Source organism: Mus musculus, chromosome X (assembly GCF_000001635.26).
Source record: "Mus musculus strain C57BL/6J chromosome X, GRCm38.p6 C57BL/6J".
Classification (NCBI taxonomy): domain Eukaryota; kingdom Metazoa; phylum Chordata; class Mammalia; order Rodentia; family Muridae; genus Mus; species Mus musculus.
This window is the reverse complement of record NC_000086.7, coordinates 100,967,133-100,988,070: the sequence shown is the minus strand read 5'-3', so window position 1 is coordinate 100,988,070 and position 20,938 is coordinate 100,967,133. Positions and strand designations below refer to the sequence as shown.

Here is a 20,938-nt window from a genome sequence, read left to right as displayed (position 1 = left end):
CTTTTTTGTCCCTGTTTTTTTCTTGGGACAGGAACATTTCTGGGTTAAAAATTTTGAGATTGGTGGGTGGTCCTCCCTGTCCCTCAACTGGGGGGCCGTGCCTATCAACCGGAGGTATGTTGTGTCCCGCTAGAGATAAGGACGGAACCAAGACAAGCTTTCTGTTCAAGGTTCAATTTTAGTGTCAGCAAACAAGCTTTATAAAGAAAAGGGGAGGCCCGTCCCTGGCCAAGCAAGTTCCTTAGAAGTAGATAGTTTAGTCTTTTAGTGGGAACTCGCAAAGATGCAAAGATCGCAGTGTTAACTCCGAAAGATTCTTGGAAGAGAACTGGTTTGGCCTGAGACAGGTTGGGCCTCAGGCAGGTAGTGGCACATCAAAGGAGCAGCACAGCAGGTGGCTCCGCTCAAGGAGGGGGGTGCGGCAGGGGGGGCGGATGGTCACAGCCAGCCTTACTAGGCTGGAAGGAGGTAACAGAGGTAGTCTGTACAGTTTCTATCTCCCCTCTTTGGATATTTTGGCTATGAAAACAATGAATTCATGAAATTTGAAGGCAAATGGATGGAACTAGAAAATATCATCCTGAGTGAGGTAACCCAGACACAAAAGAACACACATGATATGTACTCACTGATAAGTGGATATTAGCCCAAAAACTCAGATTACCCACAATACAATCCACAGACCATATGGAGATTAAGAAGAAGGAACACCAAAGTGAAGACCATTTTCTTAATGATTGTGTCAGAGGGTCCAGGTCATTGTACGTGGTGCCTTCCCTGGGCTAGTGATCCTGGTTTCTATAAGAAAGTAGGCTGAGGAAGCTATGAGGAGCAAGCCAGTAAGCAAGACCCCTCTGTAGCCTCTGCATCAGCTCCTACCTTCAGATTTCTGCCCTGCTTGAAGTTCCTGCCCTCACTGTTTTGGTGATGAGCCATTACATGTAACAGTGAGTGAAATAACCCCTTTCCTTTGCAATTGATTTTGGTCATGGTGATTTATCACAGCAATAGTAACCTCAAGACCATCTCCAGTTTTCTGCAATGAACTTACATATGGCATACTTTTTTGGAATACAAATTTTATGGTGAATAATCTTTGTGTTTTTGACTTTCAGATTTCGAAAGCCTGAGACTCATTAGCATATTATTTATGGTTATCAGGGTGTCCCATATGGAATATAATCTGTTAGAAATAAAGAGAACCAAAAGTTGAATTTCTTTGTTTCCAATCACTTTATTCATTCTGAATATAAATCTAGGCTATATTAGAAGCTACTCCTCTTTTTTCAGTTCACTCAGCTGCACGAAGGACTGATAGTGGTTTACTGGGTTATTGTATGATGCTTAATGTGTTTGTTCCTGTAAAATAGTACTTGAATATGAATATATATGTACATATAATTTATATTTTTGCAGCCTTAAACATTTGTCCACATTCTATCACTGAAGGAAGCCAAGGCAGGATCTCAAGGCAGGAACCTGGAGGCAGGAACTTAAGCTGAAGCCATGAAGGAATGTTATTTAGTGGCTTGCTCCTCATGCCTTGTTCAGCCTCCTTTATTACATGTTCCAGGACAACCTGCCTAGGGGTGACACCACTCACAGTGCAGTGGCCCTCTTGCATAAATCATTAATCAAGAAAATGCCTCACAGTCTTGTCCATGGCCAATTTACTGGGAGACATTTTCTCAATTGCGTTTCCCTCTTTTCAAAGGACTAACTTGTATTAAGTTGACAAGAAAACTAACTAGGACACATATTTATCTAAATAGAAGAGCATGACTATAATTAAAATGTGGATTTGTCACATAGAATTTGAGAGTACAATAGTGTTTACCAGAGTCAGGGATAGAGAGACATACAGAAGAATTGTTTAACATGTAGAAAAATATAATTACATAGTCTGAGCAAGTTCTGGGGTTTTATAGTATATTTAGGTAACTACAGTAATAATTGGTCATATATTTCAAAACATCTAGAAAATAAGATTTTGAATTTTCCTCATTAAACTGATAAGAATTTGAGGTGATCCATGTATTAATTACGTTCATTTGATCATTTTAGATGTGTATAAGAGCATTCACTTCATCTGATAATATGTATCTTTCAAATAAAAATATAAAAACCTAAGAAAATGTTGATTTGTTGGTTATCTCCTGAGGAAATTGTGATTTTCTTCAGTTAGAAAGTATTGCTTTATAAAAATGTCTTTTATGTGTTAGTGAGTAAAAAATAAAGTATGATTATATCATATCTTCTAAACAATATATAATCCTTAGTGTGAATGTATATTTACACACATATTTTTCTTTTTTGATGCTAGCCAAAGCTATGAAATTGGGAAGATGGATAGGCGTTCTGTTGAGCCACAAATGCTGGTAAGTATCATTTAATATTAGAGAAGTAGAATAATAAAATATAAAGTTATGTTAGATGACTCTTATTAGTGAATAGATTATCTATTGGGCACATTGTTTAATATTTTGGTGCATTAATTTTCATAAAATTTATATAGCAATATAATTTACCCCATAAGTTCATATTCTACTTGTGAATTAACACACACACACACACACACACACACACACACAGTATTTTGGACAGTGTTTTACTTTGTAAATCATAGCTTTTATTATTGCATAGTTTAAAGTTTAATGTTTTCTTTAAATCACCAAGATAGAAGATTTCATAGCCTTCCCAAAAAGCACCAACTAATAGCCAAGTGTTCACATATGTGAGCTTATAGGAGACAATTTTTATTTTAAAATATATTCATACAGTATATTCTAATAATGATTCCCCTGTCTCAACTCCTTCCAGATCCCCCCTCAAACTCTATACCCTTCCCCCGTCTTTCTCTCTCAAATAGGCAAACAAATGTCAAAAACCCCAATAATTTGAAAAACAGATACATACATACATAAAAATAACAAAGTGAAAACACAAAAAATGTTCATGTATACGTACACACACACATACACACACTAACAGACCCCACAAAACTGGAAACATAGTATACAAGAAAAAGGCCAGTACAACAAATAATGCCCAAAGCATTAAGAGACAAAAAGTTTACAAATATATGGAGTTCATTTTGTGTAAACTATCTACTGCTTGTATTGCTTGTAATGGGACCGACCCTAAAATTGATTAATGTCCCCAGTGAGACTTCATTGATAAAACTAGTTTTCCTTTACAAGTGGGTGTCAGTTGCAAAAAGCATCTTAGTTATGGGTGAGAGCCCATGAACACTTCCCCATCTCAGTATTGGGACTCTGTCCAGCTTGTATGTGTGTGTGTGTGCGCGCGTATATGCACACATGAACATTTTTTGTGTTTTCACTTTGTTTTTATGTATGTATGTGTTTTTCAAATTATTGGGTTTTTTTGACACTTGTTTGCCTATTTGAGAGAGAAAGAAAGGGGGAAGCTGGACAGAGTCCTGTGCATGCTGTCACAGTCTCTGTGAGTCAGTATATGCATCAGTCCTGTTGAATATGGAAGATACAGTTTCCTTGGAGTCATTTATCCGCTCTGGCTGTTCCTCATAGCTCTCTGAGCCACAAGAAGGGTTTTGATGAAGATATCATTTAGAACTGAGTATTTCATCCTAATTAACAAAATCAGAAATGAAAAGGGAGACATAACAACAGATCCTGAAGAAATCAAAAACACCATCAGATCCTTCTACAAAAGGCTATACTCAACAAAACTGGAAAACCTGGACGAAATGGACAAATTTCTGGACAGATACCAGGTACCAAAGTTGAATCAGGATCAAGTTGATCATCTAAACAGTCCCATATCACCTAAAGAAATAGAAGCAGTTATTAATAGTCTCCCAACCAAAAAAAGCCCAGGAGCAGATGGGTTTAGTGCAGAGTTCTATCAGACCTTCAAAGAAGATCTAATTCCAGTTCTGCACAAACTATTTCACAAAATAGAAGTAGAAGGTACTCTACCCAACTCATTTTATGAAGCCACTATTACTCTGATACCTAAACCACAGAAAGACCCAACAAAGAGAACTTCAGACCAATTTCTCTTATGAATATTGATGCAAAAATCCTCAATAAAATTCTCGCTAACCGAATCCAAGAACACATTAAAGCAATCATCCATCCTGACCAAGTAGGTTTTATTCCAGGGATGCAGGGATGGTTTAATATACGAAAATCCATCAATGTAATCCATTATATAAACAAACTCAAAGACAAAAACCACATGATCATCTCGTTAGATGCAGAAAAAGCATTTGACAAGATCCAACACCCATTCATGATAAAAGTTTTGGAAAGATCAGGAATTCAAGGCCCATACCTAAACATGATAAAAGCAATCTACAGCAAACCAGTAGCCAACATCAAAATAAATGGAGAGAAGCTGGAAGCAATCCCACTAAAATCAGGGACTAGACAAGGCTGCCCACTTTCTCCCTACCTTTTCAACATAGTACTTGAAGTATTAGCCAGAGCAATTCGACAACAAAAGGAGATCAAGGGGATACAAATTGGAAAAGAGGAAGTCAAAATATCACTTTTTGCAGATGATATGATAGTATATATAAGTGACCCTAAAAATTCTACCAGAGAACTCCTAAACCTGATAAACAGCTTCGGTGAAGTAGCTGGATATAAAATAAACTCAAACAAGTCAATGGCCTTTCTCTATACAAAGAATAAACAGGCTGAGAAAGAAATTAGGGAAACAACACCCTTCTCAATAGTCACAAATAATATAAAATATCTTGGCGTGACTCTAACTAAGGAAGTGAAAGATCTGTATGATAAAAACTTCAAATCTCTGAAGAAAGAAATTAAGGAAGATCTCAGAAGATGGAAAGATCTCCCATGCTCATGGATTGGCAGGATCAACATTGTAAAAATGGCTATCTTGCCAAAAGCAATCTACAGATTCAATGCAATCCCCATCAAAATTCCAACTCAATTCTTCAACGAATTGGAAGGAGCAATTTGCAAATTTGTCTGGAATAACAAAAAACCTAGGATAGCAAAAAGTCTTCTCAAGGATAAAAGGACTTCTGGTGGGATCACCATGCCAGACCTAAAGCTTTACTACAGAGCAATTGTGATAAAAACTGCATCGTACTGGTATAGAGACAGACAAGTAGACCAATGGAATAGAATTGAAGACCCAGAAATGAACCCACACACCTATGGTCACTTGATCTTCGACAAGGGAGCTAAAACCATCCAGTGGAAGAAAGACAGCATTTTCAACAATTGGTGCTGGCACAACTGGTTGTTATCGTGTAGAAGAATGCGAATCGATCCATACTTATCTCCTTGTACTAAGGTCAAATCTAAGTGGATCAAGGAACTTCACATAAAACCAGAGACACTGAAACTTATAGAGGAGAAAGTGGGGAAAAGCCTTGAAGATATGGGCACAGGGGAAAAATTCCTGAACAAAACAGCAATGGCTTGTGCTGTAAGATCGAGAATTGACAAATGGGACCTAATGAAACTCCAAAGTTTCTGCAAGGCAAAAGACACCGTCAATAAGACAAAAAGACCACCAACAGATTGGGAAAGGATCTTTACCTATCCTAAATCAGATAGGGGACTAATATCCAACATATATAAAGAAGTCAAGAAGGTGGACTTCAGAAAATCAAATAACCCCATTAAAAATGGGGCTCAGAACTGAACAAAGAATTCTCACCTGAGGAATACCGAATGGCAGAGAAGCACCTGAAAAAATGTTCAACATCCTTAATCATCAGGGAAATGCAAATCAAAACAACCCTGAGATTCCACCTCACACCAGTCAGAATGGCTAAGATCAAAAATTCAGGTGACAGCAGATGCTGGCGTGGATGTGGAGAAAGAGGAACACTCCTCCATTGTTGGTGGGAGTGCAGGCTTGTACAACCACTCTGGAAATCAGTCTGGCGGTTCTTCAGAAAATTGGACATAGTACTACCGGAGGATCCAGCAATACCTCTCCTGGGCATATATCCAGAAGATGCCCCAACTGATAAGAAGGACACATGCTCCACTATGTTCATAGCAGCCTTATTTATAATAGCCAGAAGCTGGAAAGAACCTAGATGCCCCTCAACAGAGGAATGGATACAGAAAATGTGGTACATCTACACAATGGAGTACTACTCAGCTATTAAAAAGAATGAATTTATGAAATTCCTAGCCAAATGGATGGACCTGGAGGGCATCATCCTGAGTGAGGTAACACATTCACAAAGGAACTCACACAATATGTACTCACTGATAAGTGGATATTAGCCCCAAACCTAGGATACCCAAGATATAAGATATAATTTGCTAAACACATGAAACTCAAGAAGAATGAAGACTGAAGTGTGGACACTATGCCCCTCCTTAGATTTGGGAACAAAACACCCATGGAAGGAGTTACAGAGACAGTTTGGAGCTGAGATGAAAGGATGGACCATGTAGAGACTGCCATATCCAGGGATCCACCCCATAATCAGCATCCAAACGCTGACACCATTGCATACACTAGAAAGATTTTATCGAAAGGACCCAGATGTAGCTGTCTCTTGTGAGACTATGCCGGGGCCTAGCAAACACAGAAGTGGATGCTCACAATCAGCTAATGGATAGATCATAGGGCTCCCAATGGAGGAGCTAGAGAAAGTAGCCAAGGAGCTAAAGGGATCTGCAACCCTATAGGTGGAACAACATTATGAACTAACCAGTACCCCGGAGCTCTTGACTCTAGCTGCATATATATCAAAAGATGGCCTAGTCGGCCATCACTGGAAAGAGAGGCCCATTGGACTTGCAAACTTTATATGCCCCAGTACAGGGGAACACCAGGGCCAAAAAGGGGGAGTGGGTGGGCAGGGGAGTGGGGGTGGGTGGATATGGGGGACTTTTGGTATAGCAAAATAAAAATATAGTATATAACACTGGAGAGAAGAAAGGTGTGCTATTTGGTGTTTGAATTTTAGATGACCTGTTTAAGACATCCTTTTATCTACTGCTTTAGGATAATTAAAATTACTAGAACTGAAATATAACCTATAATTTCTCATGTCTACATTAATGCAATAAAATGGTGTTTGGAACATTGAAAAAAAAAAAGAACTGAGTATTTCAAGGTCTCTCATTCTCTTCATATGGTCCAGTTTTGAGTCTATGCATTAGTTGGCATCTACTGAAAGAGGAAGCTTCTCTGATAATGGCTGAGTGAGGCACTCATGTTATTGAGTCATTTTCATTGCTATGTTCTTAAGCACAATAATAGTACTTTGGTTTTCCCTAAGCCCCATGGCTTATCTAGTTTCAAGTTCCTGGCCACCTGAGGAGTATCAAGCCTGGGTTACATACATCTTGTGAAGTGGGCTTTTAAATCTGATCAGATAGTGGTTGGTTACTCCAGCAATGTTTGTGTCACTATTGCACCAGCCTATCTTGCAGGCAGGTCACCACTGTAGATTGAAGACTTTGTAGCCAGGTTGGTGTTTTTCTTTCTCCTCTGGTATCATGCAAGGTACCTTCCAGTACCATGGATAGTAGTCATTAAGGATGAAGGCTCTGGGTAAGCACCTGCTTGTCTTTTCATGTTCAATGAGTTATGTAGATAGTGCCGTTAGCAATAGGGCCTTATATCATCAGTTAGTGGATAACAACCTTGACAACAAGCCTTGACAATAGCCTGGGTTGTTGGGGGAGGGGGTTCTTTGTGGTCCCTTTGGCCAACAACTCACCTAGATATAATCCATTCTTGGCATAGGGGACGTTTCTTAGACCATGCACTTGGCTACAGAAGTTAACTGGTTAATTTTAGCATTTAATAAAATGTGACTGTAATTACAAGTGATAGAATTACTTTTTATTAGATTATTTTCTCTATTTACATTTCAAATTTTATCCCCTTTCCTCATTTCCCCTCTGAAAACCCCCCTGTCCCCTCCCCCTGCTCACTAACCCACCCAAGTGGAAGGATTATTACACAAGGAATTTTAAATATTTATATCTATTAGGATACCAAATGTAGCAAGGTATCCATCAAACAGTTCTCCTTTGATCTTACCTACTACAACCACTATTGTATTTTCTGTCTCCATGAATTTAACTAGTCTAGGTAACATATGCAAGCACAACCAAATGTCATTTGTCTTTGTGAATGGCCTACATTTTAAACATACTGTCTTTACAGTTCATTCTATGTGATAGAGTGTGTAATTTTTTTCCTTTCTAAGAATATATCGCTCTCTTAATCTTGCTTCCCACTTGCTTCCTCTTGCCCTCTTGGGCTCTTCCCTTCCCCTTCCCTTCTCCCCTCCCTCCACATGCTCATGGCTATGACTGGCCTTTACTTCTGTACACACTCTCTCTCTGCCTTTCTCTGCATCTACTACCCTCTTAACTCCCCTCCCCATGCCCTGAATAAACTCAATTCTACACTAAAAAAGGAATATATCATTGTAATCACTTTTTAAATTCTTTTTATTTATACTTTGATTTTTTTTGATTTTTTTTTTTTTTACAGTCCAGACTTTATCTCCCTCCCGGTCTACCTTCCGACTGTTTCACATCCTACACCTTCTCACCCCACCTCCAAAATATAACACTAGTGGCTACATTTTATGTTTTAAAAAAATACTTCCACATACTGCTTTGTTAAAATTCACAGAGCCATGGTTTTGATGTTCTTGAACTTTTTGTATATATTTTATATACAAATATATTAATTATACCTGAATTAAATTTAAAAGATATAATTCAAAACCAGTAGTGCCCGTGAAATAATTGGGGTAGATAAGTGATACCTTCAGTATGTACAAAGGTCCACAGAGAAGCGACAGGGTTAACTAGTGTAGTGAAAGATTTTGGCAGGTGATAGGCCTCATAGATAGGATTCACAAAGTGAAAAGAAGAGGGTTCTGAACCAGGAATGTAGATGAAAGGATGTCCAGTGAGGAAAGAAAGATGGAAGATAGCACCCGTGTAATTGAAAAGGAGTGTTCCTATAAAAAATTTTTGGTGAGGTAGTTCTGAACTAATTTTTCATTTATCCTTGCAATACCTTCCTGATATATAATTCAGTGGTAGTAAATTCCACAAGACTTAAGTGCACAGCTTGATGAATGTTTTTATAGTCTTTTATAGGTCAGGATACAGAAATTGCTCTCACTCCGAAAAGTATCTTTATCTCTGTACCAATTAATACACACGTTTCAAGGGGGCAAACCCCAATATTCTGACCTTTATTACAGATTATTATGGGCTATTTCTGGCTCATTTTTTAAACATAAATTCTGAGATTTATCTATTCTCCTGTGTTTCTGACAAGTGACTACTTTGGCTATAATGCAATAACTACAATATCTCTTACAGAGTTCATAATTTCTCTATAAAATTTCTCTATGGGAGCTTACAAACTCTTATAGAGTTGTTTTGCAGCAATTATGGTATTAATTTTTAAGTATCTTATTTGATTCATCTTAATGTTTAACTTAAAAACAAAGAGAAATGATAATACAGACATCATTACTCTGATCTGAAAGGGACTAATATGCTTGACATTTTAGAAAAAGTCAGTAGGACATCTTCACCTTATCCTACTGTCCCTATGATACTTAGAGGGAGACACATGTACTGATATAGAACCTCTTACTTTTAGCATTTGTTTCTTATTAACATATATATTTGGTTAATATTCACATATTAATATAATGTTTTTGGATTCAATCTATTCCCCTCTTCCAATTCTTGCCATGAATCTGTAAACACATTCACATCGACTACAGTTGCTCCCTGTGTGATTGTTATCCTGGCTGGAGACATTGACTTACTTAAATGATAACTTCACTCATTTTAAAATACAGCTGATTTGGATTTTAAATTGGGAGTGATAAAATACTTAAAATAATAGTAAGATGCCATAAAGAAAATAAGTTTTGTTAAGCTGGGCACAGTGGCATTTGCACCCAAGAAGTTCCTGGAAAGTTCTAGGCCAGCAGGAACTACAGTGTGAAACCTTGCCTCAGAAAACTTTATAAAAAAACCTAAACATACAAACAAGGGAACACCCCAAACAAACAAACAAACAAAAGCCACCACTACCACCAAAAAACAAAACAAAAAGAGAAGGAAAATAATTATTTTAACACAGTTATATTACAATTAAACAAGGCACAAGCACAAACAATATTATCATTTCTTAGATAATGTTTGGTATAAACAAACACAATGAGTCATATTTTGAGAATATGTGGTTGTATATTACAAAAAGGTAACTTATGTCTGAGATGATACCATCTTTGTGCAAATGTTAGCCAGCTGTTGTGCTGTAGTTTGTTCCTTAGCTAGAAGCTGTTCTCTGTTGTTTATTACAGGCTAAAACGCTGCGGTTACTAGCCACTATTTATTTGAATTGTGGTGGCGAAGCATATTATACCAAGGCCTTCATTGCTATACTCATTGCAAACAAGGTATGAGACTTTTACTTTTTAATATTAACTTAAATTTTCACAAGTTTTTTTTATATTTATATTAGGTATTTTCCTCATTTACATTTCCAATGCTATACCAAAAGTCCCCCATACCCTCCCCCCCACTCCCCTACCCACCCACTCCCACTTTTTGGCCCTGGTGTTCCCATGTACTGAGGCATATAAAGTTTGCAAGACCAATGGGCCTCTCTTTCCAGTGATGGCCGACTAGGCCATCTTCTGATACATATGCAGCTAGAGACACGAGCCCTGGGGTTACTGGTTAGTTCATAATGTTGTTCCACCTATAGGGCTGCAGATCCCCCCAGCTCCTTGGGTACTTTCTCTAGCTCCTCCATTGGGGGCCCTGTGATCCATCCAATAGCTGACTGTGAGCATCCACTTCTGTGTTTGCTAGGCCCAGGCATAATCTCACAAGAGACAGCTATATCAGGGTCCTTTCAGCAAAACCTTGCTAGTGTATGCAATGGTGTCAGCATTTGGAGGCTGATTATGGGATGGATCCCTGGATATGGCAGTTTCTAGATGGTCCATCCTTTCACAAGTTTTAATTAATGGTTTGAAATTCAGTTTAGACATTCTCTTTAGTATGCCTCTTTAGAAAAACACAACAGATTGTTACACTCTTTCTAGTACATAAAGGTAAAATAAAATATTTTAAGTAAGTTTACAATTTTGTTTTGAGCTGCATTCATAGCTGTCCTCAGCCGCATGTGCGTTATCTGTAACCCATCAAGTTTAGGTTGGACAAGCCTTCCTGAGACAATCAACCCAAGTAGAGGAAAGTTTAATGAGTTGTATCGGTGAAGTAGTTTCCATCTATGGGCACTCAGCTTGTTGCTTTTGGGCATGTGACAGGGTAGTACATCAGAGTGGAAGCATGGGATCGAGGGGACCTAGTAACCTAATAGCACCTGGGAAGCCAAAGAAGGGAGAGGGAGAGGAGGAATGGGGGAGAGGGTGAAGAAGAGAGACAGCATGTGTTAGAGGCACCAAAGTCCTACTGTGTCCTTCAGTAGTATTGCTCTCTCCCTTTCCTCTTAAAGGCTCACCACTTCCAAATAGCCCTGTAGCCTGGGGAACACTCTAATACATGGGCTTTTGTTTGATATTTCAGATCCAAATTATAGCACTAGAAACTATACATACATGCTTTATATACTTGGTTGTGGGTGTGTATATGTACATGGTATATGTCACACTAGAAAAACGTTTATATTACTTTTGAAGTTGTGAGAAATGAGAGAATATGACCATATAAAGTCCCAAGTTAGACTGAGCTTCAGAGGAAGCAGAGTGGAAAGACACAGTACTAGAAATCTAAGCACAGTAAGAAATCTGAGTTAAAGTTTACTATTTTAGATTATTCTCTGTATTTGTATCACACACACATCGGTGTTCGCTTTCTTTAATTTTTCATTCTTTTTGGTTTTTTCGAGACAGGGTTTTTCTGTGTAGCCCTGGCTGTCCTGGAACTCACTTTGTAGATCAGGCTGGCCTCGAACTCAGAAATCCGCCTGCCTCTGCCTCCCGAGTGCTGGGATTAAAGGCGTGCGCCACCATGCCCGGCTTAATTTTTCATTCTTAAGTTATCATATAATGACTAGCTACAGATAGTTACAGAGTATGGAATCAATGTTTATATAGAAGCTGACTGTCATTGCAAAGGGAAGAGTTCTGTTCTATGGACCCAGGCCTCAGGTTTTTTTTTTTAAATAGCTTCCACTCTTTACAATTGCCTTAGGGATAGCTAACAATAACTTGGAAATATCACTTAGGCAACATTGCTATTAGTGGTAGACATAAAAGCTATGTCCTAAGAAATGATAATAATTTTTGTGTTTTTTAACATTGTTTCAAAAGGATGTTTATTAAGCATACATACAGGTAACATTATATGATTGTGTATATATTTATATAACAACAATTAATGAAAAAGAAGCCATACATTTTAAAGAAAGCAAGGAGGTGTATATAGGAGGTTTTGGAAAGAGAAGGGATAAATTTTGTAGAAAATAAATCTAACTGATGTTTAAGGTTTTCCTTAGAGTATGGTGTGAGATTTGGCACGTAAATAGTTACATTGCCATTAAATGTTTGCCAGTCCATGGAAATGTTTGCATGTTCTTTCCTTATATTGTTTTATTGGGATTGAATAAAGTGTCAGAAAGCATCCTTGGGGATAGAGCAGATATTATATGATTTATATGATGTTTTATAATTTCGATTTCCTTTGATTCTGAGTCATCATGCAAACGTTGAACAAAACAGGCAATTACTTAACAATTGTATTTTACACTCCAGAGTTATAATATCATTGTGATTTCTTTGTTTAAAATAGGAACATTTACATCCAGCTGGGCTTTTCTTAAAGATGAGGATCCTCATGAAAGGCAACTCATGTAATGAAGAACTCCTTGAAGGTATAACCTCTCTGCAAAGAGCATACAATTTTGAAATGTCAGCACAAAGTAATTTTGTAATTTACTCACAATAGGTATAATTTTGTGGTGGTTGAGGAGAAAACTGATCAATAGAAAAGGAATTATCAACTAGGAAGAAAGAAAGAAGAAAGAATAGGGGTAAAATTAAAAGGTGCTTATAAAAAGAAACTGAATCAAAGCAATCAGCTTCCTTTAGCTTAGCAGAGAATTACAGCTGCTCAACCTTTATGAAATGTTCTATGACCGTGAACAAAGGATTCTTGTTTTGGAGGGGTAGTGGGGAAAGGATGGCTAGTTTATGAGGGACTCAGAGATGGGAATGGGGGTTGAGGAAGTACCGTGGAGAACAATTAGATCTGTGTTCTCGGCTGAGATTCTTGGCCTCCTCCACAGTGGCCGAAAGAGAAAAACTATCCTTTGAATGAAACTGTTTGATGATGCACTTTTAAATAATTACTTGTATAAACATTGTTACTTGTTTTTCAGTTATTATTAATGGTGTAGAATATACAGGGAAATAAATATACAGATATATAGCTGTGTGTCATTTGGCAAGTGCCTTAATTTTTGTGTTTAAGTTTATTTTCAAAAGAGATGCAATAATAATAATACATATCTCACATTGTTTGAAAATCCTATGAGAAAATGTATGTAAAGCATTTACCACATATATTCTGTATAGTTTAGGCTATCTTTGAATTTAGAAAGTGGCCAAAGATAGACTTGAACTCCTGATTCGCTTGCTTCCATTTCCCAAATTTTGGGGCTGTAGATCCACCATGACTGGATATTTTAGTTGTCTTTAAGAATTATTATTTCAATTATTTAATTTATTTAGTTATTAATTTATTACTATTGTTTTATCTTTAAGAGTTATTTGTACTATGTAAAATTATGTATTAGTATAATCACTGGTTATATAATAAATTCTTCTAAAATAATTAGGACAGTAATCAAATTTGGAAGTAGCCCTAAGTTTTGTGCTAATTCAATATTGCTGAATTTTTCTGTGAGCTGTAGCAATATAGTGACTCAAAAGACCTCAGAAACTGAAATATAGAGAGGATTCTATCTCACCTTCACATACACATAACAGCTGAAAACTGTTAAGAACCAGGATGCACCCCACTTTCCTTACATTAGAAAGCTAAGGAACTCTATACACTTACTTGAACTAACACTATGTATAAAATTAAGATATAGTCTTGAATTACCAAGTTTGAAGTTGATTAGTTTTGGATTAGAATTCCTCATCACAGTGTTTATTTAAATGCATTATCAGAAGCAGAGTTTAGAGTAGTTATTTTTCTGAAATTGTTATAAGTTATGAGATTTCCATAAATTTTAAGGTTTTCTGTTAAAATAATAATGTTACAATGTATTCGATTTTGCACTGCTGGGAACTGCGCATGCTAGGCACACTCTAGTCTACTCAGCTACGTCCCTATTGGCTGCATCCCTAGCTGTAGTCTGTTCATTTCTTTATAAAAGTCTTTTCCAGTTAGAATGATTAGCCTAATTGGACGCATTTGACTTTCCCTGATATTTTTATAGCATAAAAGGTTCAAAAGACCTTTTTTGAGACAAGATCTCACTTTATAGCCTTGGCTGTCTTGGAACTTGCTATGTAAGACCAAGCTGGCTTTGAAATCACAGAGATCTGCAAGTCTCACCCAACTGCTGGTATTACAGGTAAAAAATTAAAGTAGACAAACTTTTATCGGGAAAAGATATCACAAACTCATCAGAGAAAAATTTGGAAGATACTAAAGCTATCGATGGTCCTACCATCCCCTAGAACAGTGTTTTTGACCTGTGGGTCGAACAACTCTTTCACAAGGTCACATATCAGATATTTACATTATGATTCATGACAGTAGCAAAATTGCAGTTATGAAAAAGCAACGAAAGTAATGGATGGGGGTCACTACAACATGAGGAACTGTATAAAGGAGTGCAGCATTTAGGAAGGTTGAGAAAATACTGCCCTAGAATATAAGCTTGCTAGCAAGGCTTGTTGTGTATTTTGTTTAGTGCTAGATTCCCAGTACAAATAGTGACAGATTTAGAGAATATACTCATCAAACATTTGCTGAATTAATCATTAAATCTACACATAATATTTTTGGCACTTTAATGATGTATTGTTATTTTCTTAGTCTATTTTGTGTTTTACAAAATTAATATTACATGAATTTGTTTTTAAATTTTGTACTTACTAGTAGTCTTAACTATTTTTATGTTAGTGTATAGTCATTGTTCCATCTTATTTAATACTCAGCAACATTTTAAACATTTATGTGATAGTTTTTGGCTACACCATAGTGGATATTTCACAATGGTTCCTTCCTATTTTATAATATAAACTCTCTTAAATATCTTTTTTTCTCAGAAACTTTACCCATACTTTAGATGGCTTTTCATAAATATAATTTCTGAAGAAAGGGAAAAACAGCAATAGGAATTGTCATTTATTTAATGTTTAGTGAGTGCTAGATACATTGCTATGTAATCTACATATATTATCTCATGGAATCCTCTTGATAACATAAATATATCTTAATATAGTTATTACTTGACATGTGACAAACTAATGTACAGAAAAATGAAATAACTTGCCTATGGCTATACAGGTGGCAACTGGTATTACTTACATCTGACTTTAGAGTCCAAAGTCTTAATCAGGTGTTCTTAGCATAGGGTATTTCCAGGTTGATTTCACAAAGTTTGCACTTGCTTACTTTGCAGTCCATATAAAGATGTCCATGTCACTGCCCTTTCTAGTATTGGGTATTAATGCATTATTAAAAGGATTTTGGTGAAGTGCTAGATAAAATATGGTGTATAGCAAATTTTAATATGAATATTTTGAGCAGAAAATTTATTGAAAACAGTTAAACTTCATATAAAGTTGATATGTTTTACTCATTTTCATTCTTTTTTCTTTGTTAGTATGATTAACTAATTAATATGTTTCTCTTTGTAGCTGCTAAGGAAATACTATATCTTGCTATGCCTTTGGAATTCTATCTGAGCATTATTCAATTCCTGATAGATAATAAAAGGTATGGAAAATTGATTTTTCTTTCTATGGTGAATAACTTTTTTCTATGATTTTTATGAACATGTTGAATCTTTATATATTGATGTTCATTCTTACAAAACATATTATTGTACTGATCTGTATAGCACTGCTTTCCAAGTCACTTAAAAAATCTTAAAATTAGTTTGAAGTTAATATTAATTTTTTAAAAGGAAGGAAGAAAAACCCTTCAATGGTTTTGTAAACTAAGAATTAAGAGTTTAAGAGGCAGCTATAGAGCAGCAAAGTTACAATGGGCCAGTGAAGAAATCCATGCAGAAGGTGGCTGTAGAGTGAAGCAATGTTAACAGTGAGCAAAATGGTAACCTTAAAGCTGTATATTCCTATTGATGAAGTTCCTCTCCACAACATCCAATTGGGAGGGAAAAAGAACAAGTTATCCTCCTATTTATCTTGGTTGTCAGCAACTTACTCATAACGCTTGTCATCTGAGCTGTGATTCACAATGAGCCAAATGTCTGTTGACAGCATTGAGTTTCAATGAAAGTGATCTGCTGTGTTTCAAGCAAGTGTCTGACATGGGCATCATTTGTCCTTTTTTCATTAGATATTTTCTTTATTTACATTTCAAATGTTATCCCCTTTTCTGGTTTCCCCTCTGAAAATCCCCTATCCCTTACCCCCTCCTCCTGCCCACCAACCCACCCACTCCCATTCCTGGTCCTGGCATTCCCCTACACTGGGGCATAGAGCCTTCACAGGACCAAGGGCCTCTCATCCCATTGATGTACGACTAAGCCATCCTCTGCTACATTTGCAGCTAGAGCCACAAGTTCCACCATGTGTACTCTATGGTTGGTGGTTTAGTTCCTGGGAGCTCTGGGGGTACTGGTTAGTTGATATTGATGTTCCTCCTATGGGGCTACTAACCACTTTAGCTCCTTGGGTTCTTTCTCTAGCTCCTTCTTTGGGGATCCTATGCTCAGTCCAATGGATGTCTGTAAACATCCACTTCTGTATTTGTGAGGCACTGGCAGAGCCTCTCAGGAGACAGCTATATCAGGCTCCTGTCAGCAAGCACTTGTTGGCATCCACAATAGTGTCTGGGTTTGATGATTGTATATGGGATGGATCCTCAGGTAGGGTAGTCTCTGGATGTCCATTCCCTCAGTCTCTGCTCCACACTTTGTCTCTGTAACTCCTTCCATGGGTATTTTGTTCCCCCTTCTAAGAAGGACAAAAGTATCCACACTTTGGTCTTCCGTCTTGAGTTTCATGTGGTTTGTTAATTGCATCTTGGGTATTCTGAGCTTCTGGGCTAATATCCACTTATCAGTGAGTGCATATCATGTGTGTTCTTTTGTGATTGTGTTACCTCACTTAGGATGATATCCTCCAGATCCATCCATTTGCCTAAGAATTTCATGAAGTCATTGTTTTTAATAGCTGAGTAGTACTCCATTGTGTAAATGTACCACATTTTCTGTATCCATTCCTCTGTTGAGGGGCATCTGGGTTCTTTCCAGCTTCTGGCTATTATAAATAAGGCTGCTATGAACATAGTAGAGCATGTGTCCTTCTTACCGGTTGGGACATCTTCTGGATATATGCCCAGGAGAGGTATTGCGGGATCCTCCGGTAGTACTATGTCCAATTTTCTGAGGAACCACCAGACTGATTTCCAGAGTGGTTGTACAAGCTTGCAATCCCACCAACAATGGAGGAGTGTTCCTCTTTCTCTACATCCTCGCCAGCATCTGCTGTCACCTGAATTTTTGATCTTAGCCATTTTGACTGGTGTGAGGTGAATTCTCAGGGTTGTTTTGATTTGCATTTCTCTGATGACTAAGGATGTTGAACATTTCTTTAGGTGCTTTTCAGCCATTTGGTATTCCCCAGTTGAGAATTCTTTGTTTAGCTCTGTTCTTCCTTTTTAATAGGGTTATTTAGTTCTCTGGAGTCTAACTTCTTGAGTTCTTTGTATATATTAGATATTAGCCATGTATTGGATATAGGATTGGTAAAGATCTTTTCACAAACTGTTGGTTGCTGTTTTGGCCTATTGACAGTGTCCTTTGCTTTACAGAAGCTTTGCAATTTTATGAGGTCCCATTTGTCAATTGTTGATCTTAGAGCACAAGCCATTGCTGTTCTGTTCAGGAATCTTTCCCCTGTGCCCATATCTTCGAGACTCTTCCCCACTTTCTCTTCTATTAGTTTCAGTGTATCTGCTTTTATGTGGAGTTCCTTGATCCACTTGGACTTGAGCTTTCTACAAGGAGATAAGAATGGATCGATTTGCATTCTTCTACATGCTCACTGCCAGTTGAACCAGCACCATTTGTTGAAATGTCTTTTTTCCACTGGGTGGTTTTAGCTCCTTTGTCAAAGCATTTGTCCTTTTTATAAGACCACAGTAGGAGGAAGGCAGAATGAAAACCTGGCCATTACTGGCAACAACCAGTGCATTGTTTTCCAGCAAGCAAGGGACAACAAAGCTGAGTATAGAAAAGAACAAAAGCTCTATCATGTAGGTTTTCTACCTAAGGACACAAAATTCCTTATTCAGCACAGACTCTGAGACTTAATGAGTTTATTTTATCTGCCACATGGAGTGAAAACTTTGAATGTTCAGAAACTGCCATTGAAAGGATTACTGGCAGAGCTACCAGTGATTTAAATATCAAATTTGAAAACAGTATCATCTATTTCCTGAGGTTTCCTGTTTCCATTCTTTCTGCTGACCCTCAGGGTTTCAGTCTTTTTCCCTCACCCAACCAGATTAGCCTCCCCACCCCCTGCCCATTCACTTTTCCACCCAGGTCCCTCCTTCCCTTCCCACTTGTTATTGCTTTCTTCTCTCTCCCAAGTGGACTGAGGTGTCCTCACTTGGGCACTTCAGCTTGTTGAGCCTTTTGAATTCTGAGGACTGTAGCTTGGGTATTCTGTACTTTTTTGGGCTAATATCCACTTATTAGTGAATACATATCATGCATGTCATTTTGCATCTGAGTTACCTCACTTGGGGTATTTTCTAGTTCCATCCATTTGCCTGCAAAAGTCAGAATGTCCTCGTTCTTAATATCTGAGTAGTATTCCATTTTGTAACGGAACCACATTTTCTGTATCCATTCTTCTGTTGTGTGCCATCTAGGTTGTTTTCAGCTTCTGGCTATCACAAATAAGGCCGCTATGAACATGGTGGAACACGTGCCTTTGTGGCATGGTGGGCCATCTTTTGGGTATATTCCCAAGATTGGTATAGCTGGGTCTTCAGTTTTCTGAGGAACCTCCAGATTGATTTTCAGAGTGGTTGTACCAGTTTGCAATCCCACCAGCAATGGAGGAGTGTTCCTCTTTCTCCACATCCTCTCCTACATGTGTTGTCCCCTGAGGTTTTGATCCTAGCCATTCTGACTGGTGGAATCTCAGGGTTGTTTTGCAGGATCAGATTATGGCATTGGCATCACCTCAGTTCTGGTGAGGGTCCTCTTGACTGTATCACGTCATGGTGGATGGCAATGATGTGAGCATGTGTGGATGCTAGCACTCATCTCTTAATACAGGAATCTAGAGAGGGATTGAAGGGTCACTTTAGGTTTTCCTAATTACTGTCCTCAAAACTCCTTTCAGGAAAACATCATTTTCTTGAAAGAACAGTATACCCCTAAATGACTTAAGTATGTCCCAATAGATGCTACTTTTTACAGGTTCTATCCTGTGTCTTCCTTAGAGTTTCCATTGTGATAAAACACCGTGGTCATCTTAAAGCAAGTAGTTCATCATCCAGGGAAGTCAAGGCAGGTACCTGGAGGCAGCGGCCATGGGGAGTGCTGTTTACTGGTTTGGTCCCCATGGCTTTCTGGGGCTGCTTTCTTATAGCCTAGGTATAGGCACCACCCACAGTAAGCTAGGCTCTTCCACATTGATCATTAATCAAGAAAATTACCACAAGCTTGTCTACTGGCCAGTCTGGTGCAGACATTTTCTCAACTAAGGTTCTCTCTTCCAGAATGACTCTAGCTTTTGTCAAATTGACAAACTCATCAGCACAGTTTCTCAACACTGCTACTCAGGGGACTGAGCCATCAACAAACGAACTGTTTAGGCTGCAAATCATAGCACCTAGTGATTATACACATAGGGTGTATAACTACTGGCACAGCTATTCACACTCGAAAAGGCTAGAGTCATGATGCCAGGCACAACTGCTTGGCAGTTTTAGCAAAACTGAACTGATTGCTACAATTGCTGTCCTGTTTATAACTTTTGGATTTGGGCCTCTGCGTACTGTATTCATCGGAACTTTCTGCATTATGATTAATTTTTTTCTTTCCTGAGAAAAATTATGTCTGAGTCTTTTTAGGAAAATCCTAACATTAAGTTTATCTGGCCACTATTTGGAAGTCTTCCTATGTCCTGGAGCTCATTAAGCACAGCTAAGAACATAGCTAGATGAGGCCAGTTCTCTAGGAATATTCTTGGGGCATCTGCCCCTGAACAAACTCAAACAGTATAATTGATGCAGGGCAAACAGAGACAGTTGATAAACTCTGGCCAGAAGAATAGGTTACAGATTCAGGTCTCTTTTTATTATAGGTTTACAGGTGTCTAAAAATGTAGTTTAAAAATAGGGGGCCATACAGGGTACACTCTGAAGGAATAAAACTCAGTAAGATATATTGACTAAAATAAAGTTTTCCTACTTTATAGCATAGATGATGAAACATATAGCAAAAGAAGTTAGGTATTAATATTTGCTATTCATAAAAAGACTGGTTCAGACATTTTCTGTTTGTTTGGAGTGCTTTTAAACTGTAGACATAGCCAGCCTAAAAATAGGCTGTCATATAATAAGTGTGTTTGCTCTGGAGGTGACACTCTTTAGATTCTTTAATCTGGAGTTATATATAGGGCTAATAAGAATAAGAACAATCTGCTCTATTTTCTAATTGTAACTGAACTTGCAACCCTGGACATGTA

At 37.7% G+C, this 20,938-nt stretch overlaps 1 protein-coding gene and 1 pseudogene across 2 annotated transcripts in view; both read left to right on the top strand.

Moving 5' to 3' along the window:
• Tex11 (testis expressed gene 11) overlaps window positions 1–20,938 on the top strand; it is a 220,992-nt gene that overhangs the window by 71,569 nt on the left and 128,485 nt on the right. For both annotated transcript variants that reach the window (NM_031384.2, NM_001167997.1), the window contains exons 10-13: window positions 2,324–2,378; window positions 10,352–10,447; window positions 12,810–12,891; window positions 15,899–15,977. In NM_031384.2, the coding sequence (NP_113561.2) occupies window positions 2,324–2,378; window positions 10,352–10,447; window positions 12,810–12,891; window positions 15,899–15,977 (312 nt within the window). The remainder of the gene's footprint in view (window positions 1–2,323; window positions 2,379–10,351; window positions 10,448–12,809; window positions 12,892–15,898; window positions 15,978–20,938) is intronic.
• Window positions 16,223–18,652, top strand: Gm19083 (predicted gene, 19083; annotated as a pseudogene).